At 51.5% G+C, this 19,133-nt stretch overlaps 1 protein-coding gene across 2 annotated transcripts; it reads left to right on the forward strand.

The window, feature by feature from the left end:
• Positions 1-10,495: 10,495 nt before the first annotated feature.
• LOC115833841 (breakpoint cluster region protein-like) lies at positions 10,496-18,817 on the forward strand. Of its 2 annotated transcripts, XM_030808658.1 has the most exons (7): positions 10,496-10,608; positions 11,453-11,562; positions 12,813-12,955; positions 13,972-14,106; positions 15,047-15,152; positions 15,618-15,780; positions 16,499-16,588. In XM_030808658.1, exons 1-7 carry the CDS (start codon positions 10,531-10,533, stop codon positions 16,586-16,588), a joined length of 825 nt encoding a protein of 274 aa, XP_030664518.1. In that variant the 5' UTR covers positions 10,496-10,530. The 2 variants fall into 2 exon arrangements, 1 of the variants encoding a protein (XP_030664518.1); XR_004029095.1 differs by lacking the exons at positions 10,496-10,608; positions 11,453-11,562; positions 12,813-12,955; ... (1 more) ...; positions 15,618-15,780; positions 16,499-16,588 and adding an exon at positions 18,730-18,817 and having other exon boundaries at positions 14,019-14,106.
• The last annotated feature ends 316 nt before the right edge of the window (positions 18,818-19,133 follow it).

Raw genomic sequence — 19,133 nt, forward strand, 5'->3', positions numbered from 1 at the left:
GCCACAGATCTCTGAGGAGACTGGACCTGCTGGGTCTCCCCGAGGGACTGTCTGGGGGTCTCCATAGCGTGCCCTGCTGTGTGCGTGACAGTCAGTGGTTGGCTAGGGGTCTCTACTCTAAAGCTCCCTCTGCTGACACTCCCTCAAACTGTCCCTTGGTGAAGAGAGAGGATGTGGTTTGCCCCAGTGTTTTGTCAGACAACTCTCTCCACTTCCTGTGTTAAGAAGCTGGGAGTGGAAGAGAGCCTGGGGCTGGCCCCAGCTGCTGCTGCGGAACAGGGGTCACTGGGAACAGGGGTCACTGGACGCTGGGACCCTGGCCGGGCTGGCTGGGGGGCCTCAGGAAGAGGCTTGCTGCAGCATCATCCTGGCCAAGATTCCTCCTTGCAGAGGACGCTGGCCACGCTGTCACAGGGTCTGCTGGGGCCACCAGAAGCCCATGCTCCTGCCTCCATCTCTCCCCTCTGTGCTCCCCTCTCACCAGGAGGCCCTCCCAGAGTCCAGTCTCCTGCTTTTTTTTTTTTTTTTTTGAGACAATGTCTTGCTCTGTCACCAGGCTGGAGTGCAGTGGCGCGATCTCGGCTCACTGCAACCTCTGCCTCCTCGGTTCAAATGATTCTCCTGCCTCAGCCTCCTGAGTAGCTGGGACTACAGGTGCCAGCCACCACGCCCAGCTAATTTTTGTATTTTTAGTAGAGACGGGGTTTCACCATGGTGGCCAGGGTGGTCTCTATCTCTTGACCTCGTGATTCGCCCGCCTCAGCCTCCCAAAGTGCTGGGATTAGAGGAGTGAGTCATGGCGCCCGGCCCCGTCTCCTACTCTTTCTTTCAGCACCAGGTTTTATTCTTGGGATTCTGCTACAGCCGGAGCCCCTGGGTGCGAGTTCCTAAGGTTTCTGTGAGTGTGGACCCAGCACCGTGCCTAGTAGACACACAAAAGGAGCATGGTGACAGTGAGTCTGTCGTCTCCAGCATAATGACTGTTTTGATCCTTGTAAAAAAGGTGATTTTGGCTGGATGTGGTGGCTCACACTGTAATCCCAGCACTTTGGGAGGCCAAGGCGGGTGGATCATTGGAGGTCAGGAGTTGGAGACCAGCCTGGGCAACATGGTGAAACCCCGTCTCTACTAAAAATACAAAAATTAGCCAGGCATGGTAGCGGGTGCCTGTAATCCCAGCTACTCGGGAGGCTGAGGCAGGAGAATTGCTTGAACCCGGGAGGCAAAGGCTGCAGTAAGCCAAGATTGTACCACTGCACTCCAGCCTCGGTGACAGAGCAGGACTTGGTCTCAAAAAAAGACAGAAAAGTTCATATTTTTGTTCTAATGGTTATCTTAATATCTTCATCCTATAATTATGTTTTGTATAATTATAATAGCTACATAAGATATACTACCCCTAGTACGTTGTTTTTTGGATATTCTATTCGCCCCTGATGGTTAATTTATGTGTCAACTTGGCTAAGCTATGGTGCCCCGTTGTTTGGTCAAATACTTGTCAATATCTTGCTGGGAGGTTATTTCATAGATGTGATGAACATTGACAGTCAGTTGACTTTAAGTAAAACAGATTACCCACCATAATATGGGTGGGCCACCTCCAATCAGTTGAAGGCCTTAAGAACAAAAACTGAGGTTTCCCAGAGAAGCAGGAATTCCGCTTCAAGACTGTAACACACAAAACCCTGCCTGAGTTTCTGGCCTGCTGACTGCTCTACAGATGTTAGGTTCCAGACTTCGAGATCAACTCTTACCTGAATTTATAGCCTGCTGGCTTGCCCTACAGATTTTAAACTTGCTAGTCCCCACAATCATGTGAGCCAATTCCTAAATAAATCTCTCTCTGTGTATAACCTATTGGTTTAGTTTCTCTAAAAAGCTTTCACATCCTGTTTCCTGGATGTTAAGTAATACTGAAACTAGCTAGTAACTTCTTTTTTTTTTTTTTTTTTTTTTTTTTTGAGACAGAGTTTTGCTCTTGTTGCCCAGGCTGGAGTAAAATGGCACGATCTCGGCTCACCACAACCTCCACTTCCTGGGTCCAAGCAATTCTCCCTCAGCCTCCTGAGTAGCTGGGATTACAGGCATGTGCCACCATGCTTGGCTAATTTTTGTATTTTTAGTAGAGACAGGGCTTCTCCATGTTGGTCAGGCTGGTCTTGAACTCCCAACCTCAGGTGATCCACTGCCTTGGCCTCACAAAGTGCTGGAATTACAGGCATGAGCCACCGCGCCCGGCTCCTAGTAACTTCTTCTTTTCCGTGATGTGTCTCTTACCTCTAATAATACTTTTCTTCTTAAAATCTACTTCATTAAAAATAGTTATGCTGGGCATGGTGGCTCATGTCTGTAATCTCGGCACTTTGTTGGAGGTCGAGGTGGGTGGATCACTGAAGCCCAGGAGTTCAAGACCAGCCTGGGCAACATGGCGAGACCCTGCCTCTACAAAAAATACAAAAATTAGCTGGGTGTGGCTAATATAATTCTACGTTGGTACAGTTGTAGTCCCAGCTACTTGGGATGCTGAGATGGGAGAATTGCCTGAGCCTAGAAGGGAGAGATTGCTGTAAGCCAAGATCACATCACTGCACTCCAGCCTGGGAAACAGAGTGAGGCTCTATCTCAAAAAAAAAAAAAAAAAAAAAGTTATACAGCTTTCTTGGTTAGTGCATGAATGATATATTTTTCATTATTTTCCACCTCTCTGTATCCTTATATAAAAGGCATTATTAGTTGGGTTTTACTTTATTTTCAATTATTTTAATTTTTGTTGTCATTTTAAATGTAACTAATGATTTATTTGGGTTGAAAGCCACCACCAGTTTGCTTTCCATGCCTATTCTGTTTTTCTTATCTCCTCTCACATCTTGTTTTGGATTTATTATTTTTATTATTTAATTTCCTCCTCTATTAGTTTCATAACTGTGCAGTCTTGGAGTTATTTTAAAAGATGACAGTGGATTATTTTAGAGCTTACAACATGCATCCTTCACTTATCAAAGTCTCACATGAGCTAGTACTTTTTGTTGTTGTTGTTGTTGAGATAGAGAGAGTCTTCCTCTGCTGCCCAGGCTGGAGTGCAGTGGAGCAATCTTGGTTCACTGCAACCTCCACTTCTTGGGTTCAAGCAGTTCTCCTGCCTCAGTCACCTGAGTAGCTGGGACCACAGGTGTGCACCACTATGCCCGGCTAATTTTTGTATTCTTTTTTAGTAGAGACAGGGTTTCACCATGTTGGCCAGGCTGGTCTTGAACTCCTGACCTTAAGAAATCTGCCTACCTGCCGTCCTAAAGTGTTGGGATTACAGGCGTGAGCCCCCATGCCCAGCCTATGAGTTAGTACTTCTATCCTCTTCCTAGTCAGTACAAGAACCTTGGAACAGGAACTAAATTTACCCCCAGTGACTTATAGGCTAATATTTTTGTGTATTTAAAATATATGTATGTGCATAGATGTATCTGTGTGTTTTTTGTGTTTTTATTCTTATTTATGTTGAGAGTGTGGAGCTATGTAAGAGTAAAGAGAATTGTGTAATGAAGCCCCATGTATCCACTCAATTTCAACAACAATCTTATGGTCAAGCTAATTTCATGTATACTCTTTCCTGCTTCCCTCTACCCCACATTATTTCAGTGCAAATCCCAGATATATAACTTTACCCATACATATTTCAGTATGTTTTATTTATTTTAAACCCCACAAGATATCATTTTCTATACTACTGTAATTTTATACCAATAACATTCATTTAGATTTACCCACACGTTTACCTCTTCTGTTACCCTTTATTTTTATTTATCAAAATATCTTTGGGAAAAAATATCTTTCAGCACATGGTCAAGGATCTCCTGAGGGCTATGTCATAGGCAAAATATACATATACATTCCATATATATACACACATATACACACACACACATATACACACATACACACACACACATATATATATTCCACTTTCACTTTTTTGTTTGTTTGTTTTTTGAGACCGAGTCTTGCTCTGTGGCCCAGGCTGGAGTGCGGTGGTGGGATCTCAGCTCACTGCAACTTCTACCTCCTGGGTTCAGGTGATTCTCCTGTCTCAGCCTCCCAAGTAGTTGGGATTACAGGTGTTAGCCACCACCCCTGGCTAATTTTTGTATATATTTTTTTGAGATGGAGTATCGCTCTGTTGCCCAGGCTGGAGTGCAGTGGCGTGATCTCGGCTCACTGCAACCTTCATCTCCCTGGTTCAAGCAATTCCCCTGCCTCAGCCTCCCAAGTAGCTGGGATTACAGGTGCATGCCACCATGCCCGGATAATTTTTTTGTATTTGTAGTAGAGACCGGGTTTTCCTATGATGGTCAGACTGGTCTTGAACTTCTGACTTCAGGCAATCCACCCCCCTCGGCCTCCCAAAGTGCTGGGATTATAGGCATAAGCCACCATGCCTGGCCTGTTTTTTTTTGAGATGGAGTTTTGCTCTGTCACCCAGGCTGGAGTGCAGTGGCAAGATCTTGGCTCACTGCAACCTCCACCTCTCGGGTTCAAGCAATTCTTGTGCCTCAGCCTCCTGAGTAGCTGGGATTACAGGCACCCCCACCAAATCTGGCTAATTTGTGTAATTTTGGTAGAGGTGGAGTTTCACCACATTGGCCAGGCTGGTCTCGAACTTCTGACCTCAGGTGATCCACCTGCCTCAGCCTTCCAAAGTGCTGGGATTACAGGCATGAGCCACCATGCCCAGCCATTTTCGCTTTTGAAGGATATTGTTAGTGAGCATAGAATTCTAGGTTGGCAGATATTTTCTTTCCTCAGTTTGAAAACATGATTCCCTTGTATCTGATTTCTCCTGCTTTTATTGGGAAGCCAATTCTCAATCTAATTTTGCTCATTTGAAGGCAATGGCTTTTTATGTTGTTGTGTTTTTTGAGATGGAGTCTCACTCTGTCGCCCAGGCTGGAGTGCAGTGGTGCAATTTCAGCTCACTGCAACCTCTGCCTCCTGGGCTCAAGTGATTCTTCTGCCTCAGCCTCCCAAGTAGCTGGGATTACAGGTGTCCACCATCACACCCGGCTAATTGTTGTATTTTTAATAGAGATGAACTTTTGCCGTGTTGGTCAGGGTGATCCCAAACTCCTCATTTCAGGTGATCCACCTGCCTCAGCCTCCCAAATGCTGGGATTACAGGCATGAGCCAGCCCCCAACCCCGGCCTGAAGGCAGTATCTTTTTCCCTCTGGCTGCTTTGAAAAGTTTTGTCTTTGTTTTGAGCAGTTTACACTGATGCATTTAGGTGGCTCTTCATTCTATGACTTGATTCTTTTTTGTCCATTTTAGAAAATTCTCAGCTTTATCTCTTCAAGTGTTACATCTTCCCCATCCTCTCTCTACTCTCCTTATGAGACTCCAATTTCACATGACTTATGCCTTGTTAAAGTATCTCCCATGTCTCTTAATCCATTTCCTGGATGTTCTATCTATTTTTCTCTTTGTAATTCAATTCGTATATTTTGTATCAAACTATCTCCCAATTAGCCAGGCGTGGTGATGGGTGCCTGTAATCCCAGCTACTTGGGAGGCTGAGGCAGGAGAATTGCTTGAACCCGGGAGATGGAGGTTGCAGTGAGCCAAGATCATGCCACTGCACTCCAGCCTGGGCAACACAGTGAGACCCTGTCTCAATAAATAAATAAATAAATACCAGTTCACTATTTTTTTTTATGTTTGTGTCTAGTGTGCTGTTCAAATTGAGTTCCTAATTCCATTTTTTTTTGAGACTTTTTTTTTTGAGTCTCTATCTGTTGCCCAGGCTGGAGTTCAGTGGTGCAATCTCAACTCACTGTAGCCTCCACCTCCCAGGTTCAAGCGATTCTTGTGCCTCAGCCTCCCGAGTAAGTGGGATTACCACCACGCCTAACTCATTTTTGTATTTTTAGTAGAGATGGGGTTTTGCCATGTTGGCCAGGCTGGTCTTGAACTCCTGGCCTCATGTGATTGGCCTAACTCTGTCTCCCAAAGTGCTGGGATTATAGGCCTGAGCCACCACTCCCAGCCTCCATTTTTTTTTTTTTTGAGACAGAGTCTTGCTCTGTTGCCCAGGCTGGAGTAGAGTGGTGCGATCTCGGCACACTGCAAGCTCCCCCTCCTAGTTCAAGCAATTCTCCTGCCTCAGCCTCCCGAGTAGCTGGGACTACAGCCACATGCCACCATGCCTGGCTAATTTTTGTAATTTTAGTAGAGATGAGGTTTCACCATATTGGTCAGGCTGGTCTTGAACTTCTGACCTCAGGTGATCCACCCCCTCAGCCTTCCAAAGTGCTGGGATTACAGGCGTGAGTCACCACGCCTAGTGCGTCCATTTTTTATAGTTGCCAGTTTTCTGATGAAATTCTTAATTGTTTCTTTATATCCTCGATATACATATAAAGTACTTAAAGTACATGGTCTGACGATTTCATAATCTGGAGATCCTATGGGCCTTTTTAAAAGTTGTCTGTGCTTTCTCTTGAGCTTTGCTCCTGGTGTCTTATTTCCTTGTTTGCTTGGTTGTTTTTAATTTGGCAATGGAAGTTGTGTATACAAATTGTTACAAATAATTTTTTTTTTGAGATGGAGTTTCGCTTTGTTCCCCAAGCTGGAGTGCAATGACGTGATCTCGGCTCACTGCAACCTCTGCATCCCAGGGTTCAATTTTCCTACCTCAGCCTCTCAAGTAGCTGGGATTACAGGCAGGTGCCAGCACGCCTGGCTAATTTTTGTATTTTTAGTAGAGATGAGTTTTCACCATGTTGGTCAGGCTGGTCTGAAACTCCTGACCTCGTGATCTGCCCACCTCAGCCTCCCAAAGTGCTGGGATTACAGGCGTGAGCCACTGCGCCCAGCCAGAAATAATTTTTAAAAATAATCTCGAGCCCCAGCATGATGGCTCATGTTTGTAATCCCATCACTTTGGGAGGCTGAGGCGGGCAGATTGCTTGAGCCTAGGAGTTCAAGATCAGCCTGTGCAACATGGTGAAACCCCATCTCTACAAAAAATAAAAAATTAGCTGGGTGTGGTGGTGTGTGCCTGTAGTCCCAGCTGTTTGGGACGCTGAGGTGGGAGGCTCACTTGAGCCTGGGTGATCGAGGCTGCAGTGAGCCATGATCCTGAGACTGCACTCCAGCCTGGGCAGCAGAGTGAGATGCTGTCTCAGATAAATAAATAAATAAAAATAAAATAATTTGAGGCCTAGGGGTCTGAAATTCTGAGATCTCCTTTATGCATTTGAGTGACTGAGATGATTTGAAGCTGGATCCAGTGCTCCTGAGGGCTGCTCTATTTCTGGTTGACTGTGACTCTTAGAGTGAGAAACCTGCACCCCACGTGCGGGGCATTATGGCATCCCCTCCCTCAGCCACATGAGCAGGTCCACAGCACTGCTCTAGACCAGGTGTGGTGGCTCACGCCTATAGTCCCAGCTACTCAGGAGACTGAGGCAGGAGGATTGCTTCAGGCCAGGAATTTGAGACCAGCCAGAGCAATATATTAGGTTGGTACAAAAGTAATTGCGGTTTTTGCCTTTAAAAGTAATGGCGACCCTGTGTTAGCAAAATAAAAAGCAAAAAAAAAAAAAAAAAAAAGAAAGGAAGAATTAAAAAAAGAATCAGCTGGGCATGGTGGCTCACACCTCTAATCCCAGCACTTTGGGAGGCCAAGGCGGGCAGATCATGAGATCAGGAGATCCAGACCATCCTGGCTAACACGGTGAAACCCTGTTTCTACTAAAAATACAAAAAATTAGCCGGGCGTGGTGGCAGGCGCCTGTAGTCCCAGCTACTCAGGAGGCTGAGGCAGGAGAATGGCGTGAGCCCAGGAGATGGAGCTTGCAGTGAGCCGAGATCATGCCGCTGCACTCCAGGCTGGGTGACAGAGTAAGACTCCGTCTCAAAAAAAAAAAAAAAAAAAAAAAAGAATCACTGCTCTGTCTCTCAGCCTCCTCTTTCAGGATTGGCGGTCGCCTTGAGGGGAATGCTGGCCTTGCCTGTCTCCAGCCCTGTACTTCTCTGCCTCCTATGCCTTTAAGCACATGTTTTCTATTTGCTGGGCTGTGAAATCTGCTCTTCATCTCATGGGGTTTGCTTTATAGGTGACTAGATCCTTTTCTCTTGGTGGTTTTAGAATCTGCATTTTCACATTGACTTTAAATAGTCTGATTATAGTTTGCCACAGCAAAGACCCTTTGCATTGCATTGTTTGGGGATATTTGAGCCTCCTCTATCTGGATGTCTAATCTCTTGTTAGACGTGAGTGGTTTTCATTATTATCTTATTAATGGGCTGGCATGTGGGCTGTGGTTCCAGGCGGGCTCAGAGGGGCAGCTGCCTTGATGTCTGGACAGCTTCTCTTTCTGTTTCTTTTCTTACCTGGACTCTGGGTTGCGTGTTAGCTGCATCTGCCAGTTCTGAGTTTTCAAGGGGAGAGGGGCCCAGTGATGGCTGTTCTTTGAAGGAAAGGGAAGAATGTCTCCTGCTTAACATGTTTCTGTGTTTCCAGTTACTTGGTTAGTTAGTTAGAGCCAGGGTCTCTCGCTCTGTCGCGCAGGCTGGAGTGCAATGGCATGATCTTGGCTCACAGCAGTCTCCACCTTCCAGGCTTGAGCAATGCTCCCACCTCAGCCTCTCAAGCAGCTGGGACTGCAGGTATGTGCCACCATGCTTGGCTACCTTTTTAATTTTTTTTTTTTTTTAAATACAGACAAGGTCTCACTATATTGCCCAGGCTGGTCTTAAACTCATGGGCTCAAGTGATCCTCCTGCTTCGGCCTTTCAAAGTGCTGATATTACAGGCAGGGTTTCAGTTTTTTAAAGCTCCCAGCAGTGGTATTAAACTCTCCCTTTCCAGAGAAAGCGCACCCTGTCCGCATCCCTCATGTTATCCTCTCCTGCCTCTGCTTAGGGTTCACTCTGGGGGAAAGTGCCACTTGAGAGATTCCTTTTTGTGTGTGGTTCTGACTGACTGCTCCCTGCTCACAGATGCTGCTTCTCAGGGTGGGGTCCCTGAGGCCTGGAGTGTGGCCTCTGACAACCTTCAGGGCCAGGTGCAGAATGACAGCCTGTGACCACATAGCCCCTGGTGGGAGACGTCCTGCCACCCTTTGCTTCTCTGTGCCACTCTGGCTGCACATTTCAGATCCTTGGGAAACGTTAACCAGTAGGACCTAGAAGGGGATGTGAGGAGGGGTCACCCCCCAGGTGTGCCTGTGGTGAACCTTTGTGCTGAGCAGCTGCAGGGAGGGAGGCCCAGGTGCACACACCTGTGAAGTAGGGGCAGCTGGCTGGGCTCCTTGACCTGCTCCAGAGCTTCTCCTTATTTTCTGGCCACTTCACCTGCAGAAGGCTCAGGTGGCTGTGGCCTCTAGGGTCCCTTGCAGCGGAAATGATGCCTGTCCTCAGCCCCTCTCTAGGCCTGGCGCTGTGCTCAGCACCGTCATGTGTATGTGTATGTGCACACATGTGAATGTGTGCAGACATCATGAGGTGTGGTCCCTGCTCTTAGGCAGCTTGCCTTGTGGCTGAAATGAACCATCACCTGAATCAAGGGATGGAAACACAAGGTCAGATGCCGTGACCTTCTATGGAGTCAGATGGTGGCTCCGTGACCTGGCTTCACTCCAGAACTACCTGGGGTTTCTAGTTGTGCAAATCCCAGGTCCCACTCAGATTATGAGTCCAGTTCTCTGCAGGTGGAACCCAGGGAGGTGTATTTTTAACAAGATGGTACTGCTCATTCACTCAGCCCAGCCAGTGGTCTCGGCATACCCAGGAACCGCTGACATAGAGCTTGTGCTCCCCATAAAATGGGAAACAGCATTCATGGACGGGGGACATGTGGCTTGGTCATGACAGTCACGGTGTTATATACCCTGCACATAACATAGCACAGACTGTGTTCGGGTGACATTAAGGACGAGCTCCTGCAGGCTAGCCGTCTGGATAGTGCCGGCTGGGGGTAGAAGTTAGAGGGGTCACAGAGGGGCTTCCTCCCGGCGCCCTCATCAGCTGCTTGATTTAGGGCTTGGTTCTGGGTCCTTCTGGGCCTGATTCTGAACCATGGGACTGGTGTGGCCTGCAGGCTCCTCCCGCCACAAGCTGTTCGTGGTGCAGGGGGAGAACAGTTTCCACAGTTCCCCAGACAGCAGCTGTGGATGCCAGGCCCCCAGGAGTTGTTACTGAAGTTGCTGCTGAACAGCTCGCCTTTCACTGAGCTCCACATAGCACCCGTGGTGATGGGAGCCGGATAGAGAGAGCCTGCCAGCCTGCACATCAGCTCCCAACTGGGAGGGGCAGAGGGAGGAGGGGGTGGGGACCCCAGGCAGCAGGGCTCTGGGAGCAGTGGGGCCCTGGATTCCAGGGGTGTCCGGCAGGCCCATCCTTACTCTACCTCTCTCGGCCTCTGGATGGAGGTGCTGGCCTCGGTCAGGCTCTGCCTCTGACTAAGGGCTGGAGAAGTGGCGGGCGTGGGATGCTGCCCCGTGGGGCCTCTGAACAGACCCCAGGGCCTCTGCCAATCATGACTCCTTGCTTTCAGCTGGACCCACAGGCCCTGCAGGACAGAGACTGGCAGCGCACCATCATCGCCATGAATGGGGTACGTGTCTGTGGGACTCTCCTGGTGCCCACTTCCCTCAGAAGGATAGGGTGGCCTCTGTTCATTTCAAATCAGTCAGAGGTGGCTGAGCCTGAGGCGGCATCTGAGAGGGAGCCTGGCTGGAGGAGGGAGGGCCCCCGAAGAGCAGAATCACCATGCACGGGAATCACCATTCACTGGCTGGGATGCAGTTGCCAGTCAGGCCCTGAGCATCCCTCCTCAAACAAAGGTCTCATGGCACCACCAGGACAGGTGGGGCCTCCACTTGGGGACCTGGGGGCTGCCCATAGAAATGGAGACCCCTGATTTGTCTTTAGGTACCCTAGAAAGGCTTAGACCTTAAAAGTTAATGACACACCCAAAAAGGCCTGGGTATAAATGGTAAAATGTTAATATTTGAGATTCTTGGCTTTTTCTTATATTATTCTGTCTTTCCTACTTAATTTTTAATTGTTACTAAGAAAGAGAAAGCTGGTCACGGTACACCTATAATCTCAGCTACTCTGGAGGCTGAGCCAGGAGAATCACTGGAACCCAAGAGTTCGATTACAGCCTGGGCAACATTGCAAGATCCCATATCTTAAGAAAAAGTAAGCAACCAAGAGAAGCAACAGGGATTTCAGGAGATGGTTCTGCAGAAGCCAGTCCTTTACACCATCTTCGACAATCCTGGCTCTTCCTGAAGTAGACTAGGGGCTTCCCCGAGGGGCGACTCCACCTCATGCTGAGACCTCTGCATGCCTTGGGGGGTGGAAATATTTGATGAAACTCCCAGGGGCCCTTGGGACCTTGGGCTATGAGGACCAGAAGGATTAGAGGACTGTACCCCTTCTCCCCACTATAGATTGAAGTAAAGCTCTCAGTCAAGTTCAACAGCAGGGAGTTCAGCTTGAAGAGGATGCCATCCCGAAAACAGACAGGGGTCTTCGGAGTCAAGATTGCTGTGGTCACCAAGTGAGTGGGGAGGGGCTTGGGCTCATGCACTGAGGGCGCCTGTCCCTTCAGCTGTTTCTGCAGAAAAGAGCATGTGTGGGTCTCTCCTCTCTGTGCGTGGCCGCTGCACGGTGAGGTCAGGCCCCAGGGAACACTTGGTGTGTTCAGCTGCCTCCTGTGTTTCCTCCAAACCAGCTCAGGAATGTCCTTGCCGCCTTGCTTGGAAGCAGTAGGCTGGCTCCAGGAACTGCCCAAGTGCAGGGTTTTCTGCCCTTGCTTGGAATTTGTCACGGTCCCAGTTTCCTGCTGAATGGTTGTAACCCCTGCCCCTTTGTCATGAGTCAGTTGCCAAGAGAAGCCTGTTTGTTGGTTTGAGAGCAGTTCTTGCAGACACAGATCACCTCCTCTGAGAATTCATTTGCTTCCCCAGGATGGAATCCGACTGGGCCCCTGACCTTGCTGGTCACGTGGGCCAGGGCCTCCATCAGTCATACCCTGGACTCCTTTCTGTGTCTAAACACCATGCCCCACCCCCAGCTGCATGGAAGCCACTTGTGTAGCACTCTGGGAGGGCTCTGGGCATGAGCAGCGAGGACTCCATCAGCAGTTCCCCCAAATAAGCCCTGCTAATGAGGGTGCTTGAGAAGCAGCTTTGATGTGCTCCTAAATCCAGTTGCAAAACAGAACTAGTTAAGGCCTCTGCACAGCACTGTGTTCTGACTTTGAAGTATTCTTACGCTAGTGTCCTGTGTGGTGGTATTGGAATTGTCCATTGCTAAGACTCAGAGGAGAAAAGCACTTAGCATCGCAGGACTTGGAGCACTGGTGCTGAGGCCACCCTTCATTCATTCGTCGGATGTGTGTTAAGGCCCAGGCCCAGGGCAGGGGTCGGGGATTCTCCTCTCACACAGCACGTGGGTGGCAGGACCAACACCAGATCTGATCTCCCAGCTGGGGGCACAGGCTGCTAACCCCAGGCCTGGAATCTATCAGATGCCCTTCCTGTGCTGACTTTACTTAGACAGGCCTCCAGACCTTCCTGCAAAGATCATGTGTGACTCGCAGGGGTTCTGCGCTTGAAATGTCCTGAGAAAGTACATGCAATGAGGACAGAGCTTGCAGAGGGAGGACAGGCATGCAGAAGGCTCTGTGTGCAGCCCCAGACCTGGGCACCCTCGCCACCATCCTCACTCCACATCCACAAAGCAGGTCTCCTGTGTGTGGCCCAAGCAGGGCTGTCAGGACATTGAGAACATTCCCTCCTCCCGCAGGAGAGAGAGGTCCAAGGTGCCCTACATCATGCGCCAGTGCGTGGAGGAGATTGAGCGCCGAGGCATGGAGGAGGTGGGCATCTACTGCATGTCCGGAGTGGTCGTGGACATCCAGGCACTGAAGGCAGCTGCAACGTCAGTGAGTGTTGGCCTGGGGAGGACAGAACGGAGGTGTGGGCGGCGGTGTCCGTGATGAGATCTCAGAGCGCTGCATGGCCCAGGCATGTCGCATCCTTCTCTGTGTCTTTTCTTCATTTACTGTGTTGTTATTTTTAAAAAAGAGAAGACAAGAGTTGTAGAAAAAGCCTCTGTAGAAGCCAGTTTTTAAACCATCCTAGCCACGCATGCCACTTGCTGGGGTGGACCAGGGGCTTCTGCCGGGCCTTGGCCTTTCTGCCTTGGGGGTGGACAGGAGGTGGAAGCCCAGGACTCAGTGCGGTCTGTCCACTGCCCTGTGTGAGGATGCGGCGGGCAGAGGGCACTGGTGGGATCCAGCTCAGGCTGGGGCTGCAGCATCTCTGCCTCCATCTCAACAACCCTCACAGGCTATGAAGGACCTGGACCTGCCTCAAATGCCAGGGGAGGGCACTGAGGCCCCAGAGGGTCCTTCCCAGCATCTTCAAAGCAACAGGATTTTGTGCCTGCAGACCCTTCTTTGGGGCACACACCACTGACCCTGACCAGGACACCTAGAATTCCCAGCACCCCAGGCCCAGAATGGACCTGGCCTGTGGTGGGGAGGTAAGTACCAGTGGACAATTGGATCCAAAGGAAGACACAGGTTCAAACACTGAAACCAATCAGATTCTCCCATGGCCTTCCTGCTATCAGAAGACACTGGTGCAGGGGTGGTTGCTATGTACAGGGCAGAGCCACCCAATCCCCACGCAGGCACTGTGTCCTGCCACACTGGCCTCCTCCCGGCCATCACATCGGGCCAACCAGAGGACAGGAATAGGAATGCCCACGCACCCCCATCAACTCTGCAGACACAGAACCAGGCACAGCTCTTGGGAGGAGTCAGATGAGCTGCTCAAAGCCCGGGAGGGACCCGCACTGTGGTCAGTGTGGCAGGGATGGTGCTTTAGCCAAGGCAGGGATGGCAGGTGACTCACTCGGGATCCTCAAGGAGGCTGCTGCGTTTCTGTGCTCTTTCCAGATAACAAGGACGTGTCGGTGATGATGAGCGAGATGGACGTGAACACCATCGCAGGCACGCTGAAGCTGCACTTCCGTGAGCTGCCCGAGCCCCTCTTCACTGATGAGTTCTACCCCAACTTCGCAGAGGGCATCGGTGAGCACTAGAGGCCTTGGCCTCATGGGAGACGTCTCCTCCACGTGCACTGCTGCCCTTGGAGGCTGTGAAAAGTGAGGTGTGGGAACCTGAGCTGTGTCTCCTCTGCCATGGTCGGCATTTTAACCCAACCTCAAAAAGCAGGGGACCAGAACTGAGCCTGTCCTGGAAGCCCTTGCCCATCCCCAGAGGGCTCCCCATCCGTATTTCTTAAGGAGGCCAAGTGGGTGAAATGGTCAGCACTGCCATGCTGTGGGGTCCTGAAGTCTGCTGTCCTTCCTGCAGACCAGGGCTGAACACTGGCGCCCAGGTGCTCTTGCCGTGGGTCCTGGTCCAGCCAAGCATGGTTTCAAACATGACCTGACCCTTAGTCAACCTGGAGGCTGATGTCTAGAGGGGGCGCTGGCGCCTGCAGCACCTGTAGCCTCTGCATCACCCTTAGGGCAGGTCTTTCTCCCAGGCCCATGCACAGAGGACCTGGTCTCCCAGCCTCCAGGTGCCCCTGTGGTGTCCAGGATGACGAGCGGGTCTCTGCGTACTTGGTGGGGCTGGGACCCTCCCACTTCCCACCTCCTTGTGTCCCTCACTCCCCTGTTTCATTCCATGCTGAGCCTCCCCTGCCTTGGGCTCCCCTGGGGAGGGGGTGGTGGCAGGAGCTGCCCAAGGGCAGCTCTGCCCATGAGCAGCTGCTCTAGCGGCTCCTCCTGCTGCTGTTTGCCGGGTGCTGCTGACCCCTGCGAGGTAGAGAAAGGCGTTCAGGTGGTTCACACCCCACACAGGTGCCCCTCACAGGGTCCTCACTGGTGGCCAGCGCTGTGTGTGATGATGATGACAAGCCTAAACTGCGCAAGCACTCATGTCCCGGGCGCTCCATGTGACCACCTCGGGAGAGGTCTCTGGCTTGTTGTAACCTGGAGGAGTAACCCACCGCCTCCTGCAGCTCTTTCAGACCCAGTTGCAAAGAAGAGCTGCATGCTCAACGTGCTGCTGTCCCTGCCGGAGGCCAACCTGCTCACCTTCCTTTTCCTTCTAGACCACCTGGAAAGGTAGCCCAGCTCTCCCGTGGCTGCCTGGGCTCCAAGTCCCCAGGCCGCGGGGTGCCCCTCTGCTCCCACCAGACCCCCAACACCGAGGACCTTTTCCCCTGACCCCTGTCTGCAATCTCTCACTGCCTCTGGCGACTAGTGCCACTGCCACCCCCACCCCTGCCTCTCCTCTTTGCCACCCTCCTCCCTCTGCACTGTGGCCTTAACAAAGAGCTCAGAGCTTTGGCCATGGCCAGCAGTGCACTTGGATCTCCCTCTTCCCTCCCAACCACATCATGAAGACCTCCCCGAGCTGGCCCCTTTTCCTGGGCCACTGGGACCCAGAAGTACCAGGGCTGGAGTCAGCTTGCAGCACAGACAGGGTCGAGGTCACTCCCTCCCTGAGGACTCCAGCACAGCACAGCCCCTTTGCCTCTCTCCTGGTGGTGGCGTTGAAACAGCACCCTCTGCTTCAGTCCTCTACAGGGTGGCAGAGAAGGAGGCAGTCAATAAGATGTCCCTGCACAACCTCGCCACTGTCTTTGGCCCCACGCTGCTCCAGCCCTCCGAGAAGGAGAGCAAGCTCCCTGCCAACCCCAGCCAGCCCATCACCATGACCGACAGCTGGTCCTTGGAGGTCATGTCCCAGGTGTGGGAAGACAGTCTCGAGCCCATGCCACCCCAGCCTGACGGAGATGGCCTCTGCCTGCCCCACCCCCAGTCCTGCCCATCTTCCTACTTGCATCGTATGTGGTGGTGGCTGAGATTCAGAGAGAGGGACTTGCCTAGGTCTGCATGGATGGGAGTGATAGGGGGTGCCCAGGCCACCTCCTGGTCCTGCTGGTGCACCTTGCTGGGGGCTTAAAACCACCCCAAGTGTTTGGGTGTGGTGGCTCATGCCTGTAATCCCAGCACTTTGGGAGGTCGAGGCAGGACAACCGAACCCAGGTGTTTGAGACCAGTCTGGGCAATGTAGCAAACCCCGTCTCTAGAAAAAATACAAAGAAAAATTAGCCAGGCATTGTGGCACACATCTGTAATCCTAGGTATCTGGGAGGCTGACACAGGAGGATTGCTTCAGCCCAGGAGTTAGAGGCTGCAGTGATCCATGATGGAGCCGCTGTACTCCAGCCTGGGGGACAGAGCAAGGCCCTGTGCATCTCTAAAATAAACAACCACCCCCACCCAACAAGTATGCCTTGTCAGGACCCCACCCTACCCCCGTCTCACTGTAAGGGGTTCATGACACCAGCAGGGGTTTCTAGCACCTGAGGTGGACTTGGAGGCTTGGGCCCCAAAGACCTCCCCACCAGCAGCTGTGAGCCCCTCTCTGAGCCAGTCTCCTCTTCCCCACTCTGCCCGGGCAGGTCCAGGTGCTGCTGTACTTCCTGCGGCTGGAGGCCATCCCTGCCCCGGATAGCAAGAGACAGAGTATCCTGTTCTCCACCGATGTCTAAAGGTCCCAGTCCATTTCCTGGAGGCGGACAGATGGCCTGGAAAACTCTGGCTAATCAAGGCCATCTGTAGAGTGGGAGTCAAGATTTTCTGAGGCATCCTTGGGACGTCCCCAAGTGTCAGGCCATCTGCCAAGAGACAGCGGCCCAAAGCAGAAGGACAGGTGGCCTGGGCAGATCCCGCCCAGGTCTGAGAGCCCCAGGCTGGCCTCAGACTGGGGGTTTTTTATGTGGCCACCCGAGGGCGCCCCAAGCCAGTTCATCTCGGAGGCCAGGCCTGGCCCTGGGAGACAGGGTGAAAGGAGTGGTTTTTATGAACTTAACAGAGTTTAAAAGATTTCTACTGGATCACGTGTCAAGATGTGCCCTCTCTGGGGAGGAGGGAACGTGACCGGATTCCCTCACTGTTGTATCTGGAATAAACGCTGCTGCTTCATCCTGTGGGGCCATGGCCTGTGTGGATGGGGCCTCTTCCATTTCCCTGACTTAGAAACCACACTCCACTTAGAACAGGGTTGGAGAGGCTTAGTCAGCACTGGGGAGCGTTTGGACTCCATTCTTGCCTTTCTTCTTTTTCTTTCCAGAAGGATTTTTGTGCAGAAATGGGTCTTTTGTTGCCGCGTTTGTCCTCATTGGAAGGCAGCTCCAGGAGGCCCGTGAAATGTCGGGGGACAGGACCCCCAGGGAGGGAATCCCAGGCTACGCACTTCAGGGTTCGTTCTCCAGGGAGAGCGACCTCGTCCCCCGCTCCTGACCGCCCTTCCGGCCCACGCTCTCCTGTTTGGCTTCCACAGGCCTGGACTTCTCTGGCTTCTCTGCCCACACACTCCCTGCCCCAAGTGTCCCTGCCCCTGCCCCAGCACAGGTGACTTCATTTCTGTCCTCTCAGCTCAGTGGACTCCTCAACTTTTGTAAAAGTCTCCACCTGGTGGTAGCAGCTTGCTGATGACTTGTTTTAAAACTTTCATCCTAAATAACCTTTTGATACTTGAATATTTTTAAGTTTTATATGTAGTTTCTAATTTTTTTTCCTAACAGATTCAGATACCTAATAAGATGCTGGAATGTAATCCTGGACAATCCGTGTCCTGGCAGCATTTGTCTTCCTCTAAGGCCTGGCTTCACTGTTCTCAGGAGGGGTTCTGGTCTCTGGGAACAGGATACGTGGAGGGTTAGGAAGGGGCCAGGCCTAGAGACAGGAGACTCCCTCCCAGATCAGGTGGAGGCATAGGACCATTTGCTACCCCATCTGCCGGCACCTGCGGGGGAGCCCAGGCATTCTTTGTAAACCCTCCTGACACCTGGCTAAAGAAAACAGAAGCAGGAGGCTGCCAAGTTTTTCAAGAAATAACCCCATGAACATTGCATCACTTTTTAGAAAAAGGGGCTTGGGGCAGGCAGAGAGAGAAGGGAGAGCAAACTGAAAGCCAAGTTTCAGATGGTCCTGCAGAGGAGAGGATGCAGCTGCCCAGAGGGAGCAGGATCACATTTAAGGAAGTGTGTGGGGTCCCTGGATGACACCAGCACCCAGTGCGACTCTGGGGACCGCTCCCAAGGTGGGAGGAGTGGGTGCCCCTGTGTGTCAGTGGGCAGCTCCTGCTGAGCCCGCAGCTCACTGGGGAGCCTGACAGCTGGGCCATGCGCCTGACACTCCTCTCTGCTTATGGATCTGGCGAGGCAGGGAGCAGAAAACAGAGCCACTTGAAGGCTTTCTGTCTGCGTCTGTGTGCAGTGTGGATTTAGTTGTGCTTTTTTCTTGCTGGGAGAGCACAGCCACCATTTACAAGCAGTGTCACCCTCGTGGGTGGTGAGGACAGAACAGGATCCTCTGCTCTCTGTACCTATCTGGGCCCGGTGGCCTCCCCTGTCCTGGCTTCCATCTCTGTCTCAGCGACCATCCAGCCCTGCGCAGGAACACATGTTGCTTAGAAAAGCCAAATCCAGACCTTGTCTCAGTCTCCTCTGGTCTCATGATGTGCATCTGTTACCTTGAAACTGGAAACCAGTCTATCAATGTCTGTGCCAATTTTTGTTCCCTCTCCAACCTTCTTCCCCTTACGACTTTTTATTTATGTAGGATGTGTGCTGCCTAATGATGGGATGACCACACTTTTCCATGTTCTAAAAGTGCTCCTCTCCCGCAGGGCCCCAGGGCTGATGGTTGCTTTGGGTCTACAGCTACGTCTTACCCGCCTCCTGGCTCGAAAGCCTGTGTGGTGGCAAAGCCGGTGCGGGGCTGGGGAACGCAGCGTTCTCCAGGAGGGGACCCGGCTCTCCTTCTGCATGCAGGCAAAGGCCTAGATGCCAGTGTGACCTCCCACAAGGCATGGCTTCCAGACTCCCCGACCAGAAGTGATGCTTTTTTGCCTCGGGCCCTGGGTTTGAAGCAGCCTGGCTTTCTCTCGGTAAGTGGCTGGTGTCTTAGCAGCTGCAATCTGAGCTCAGCCACCTACACACCACCGTGGGGGAAAGAACTGCGACACTTTCATTAAAAAGTTTCCTGAGACGACTTGCGTGCATGTTGATTTCATGATGAGCGCCGCTGGGA

The sequence above is a fragment of the Nomascus leucogenys genome, unplaced genomic scaffold (genome assembly GCF_006542625.1).
Source record: "Nomascus leucogenys isolate Asia unplaced genomic scaffold, Asia_NLE_v1 001368F_39805_qpd_obj, whole genome shotgun sequence".
NCBI lineage: Eukaryota > Metazoa > Chordata > Mammalia > Primates > Hylobatidae > Nomascus > Nomascus leucogenys.

Excerpts from the sequence above, each read along its gene's own strand:
- LOC115833841 (XM_030808658.1), top strand. The coding sequence starts at position 10,531 with ATGACTCCTTGCTTTCAGCTGGACCCACAGGCCCTGCAGGACAGAGAC. Across the intron at positions 11,563-12,812 it reads AAGATTGCTGTGGTCACCAA|GAGAGAGAGGTCCAAGGTGC; the intron begins GTGAGTGGGGAG and ends CTCCTCCCGCAG. Across the intron at positions 14,107-15,046 it reads CAACTTCGCAGAGGGCATCG|CTCTTTCAGACCCAGTTGCA; the intron begins GTGAGCACTAGA and ends CGCCTCCTGCAG.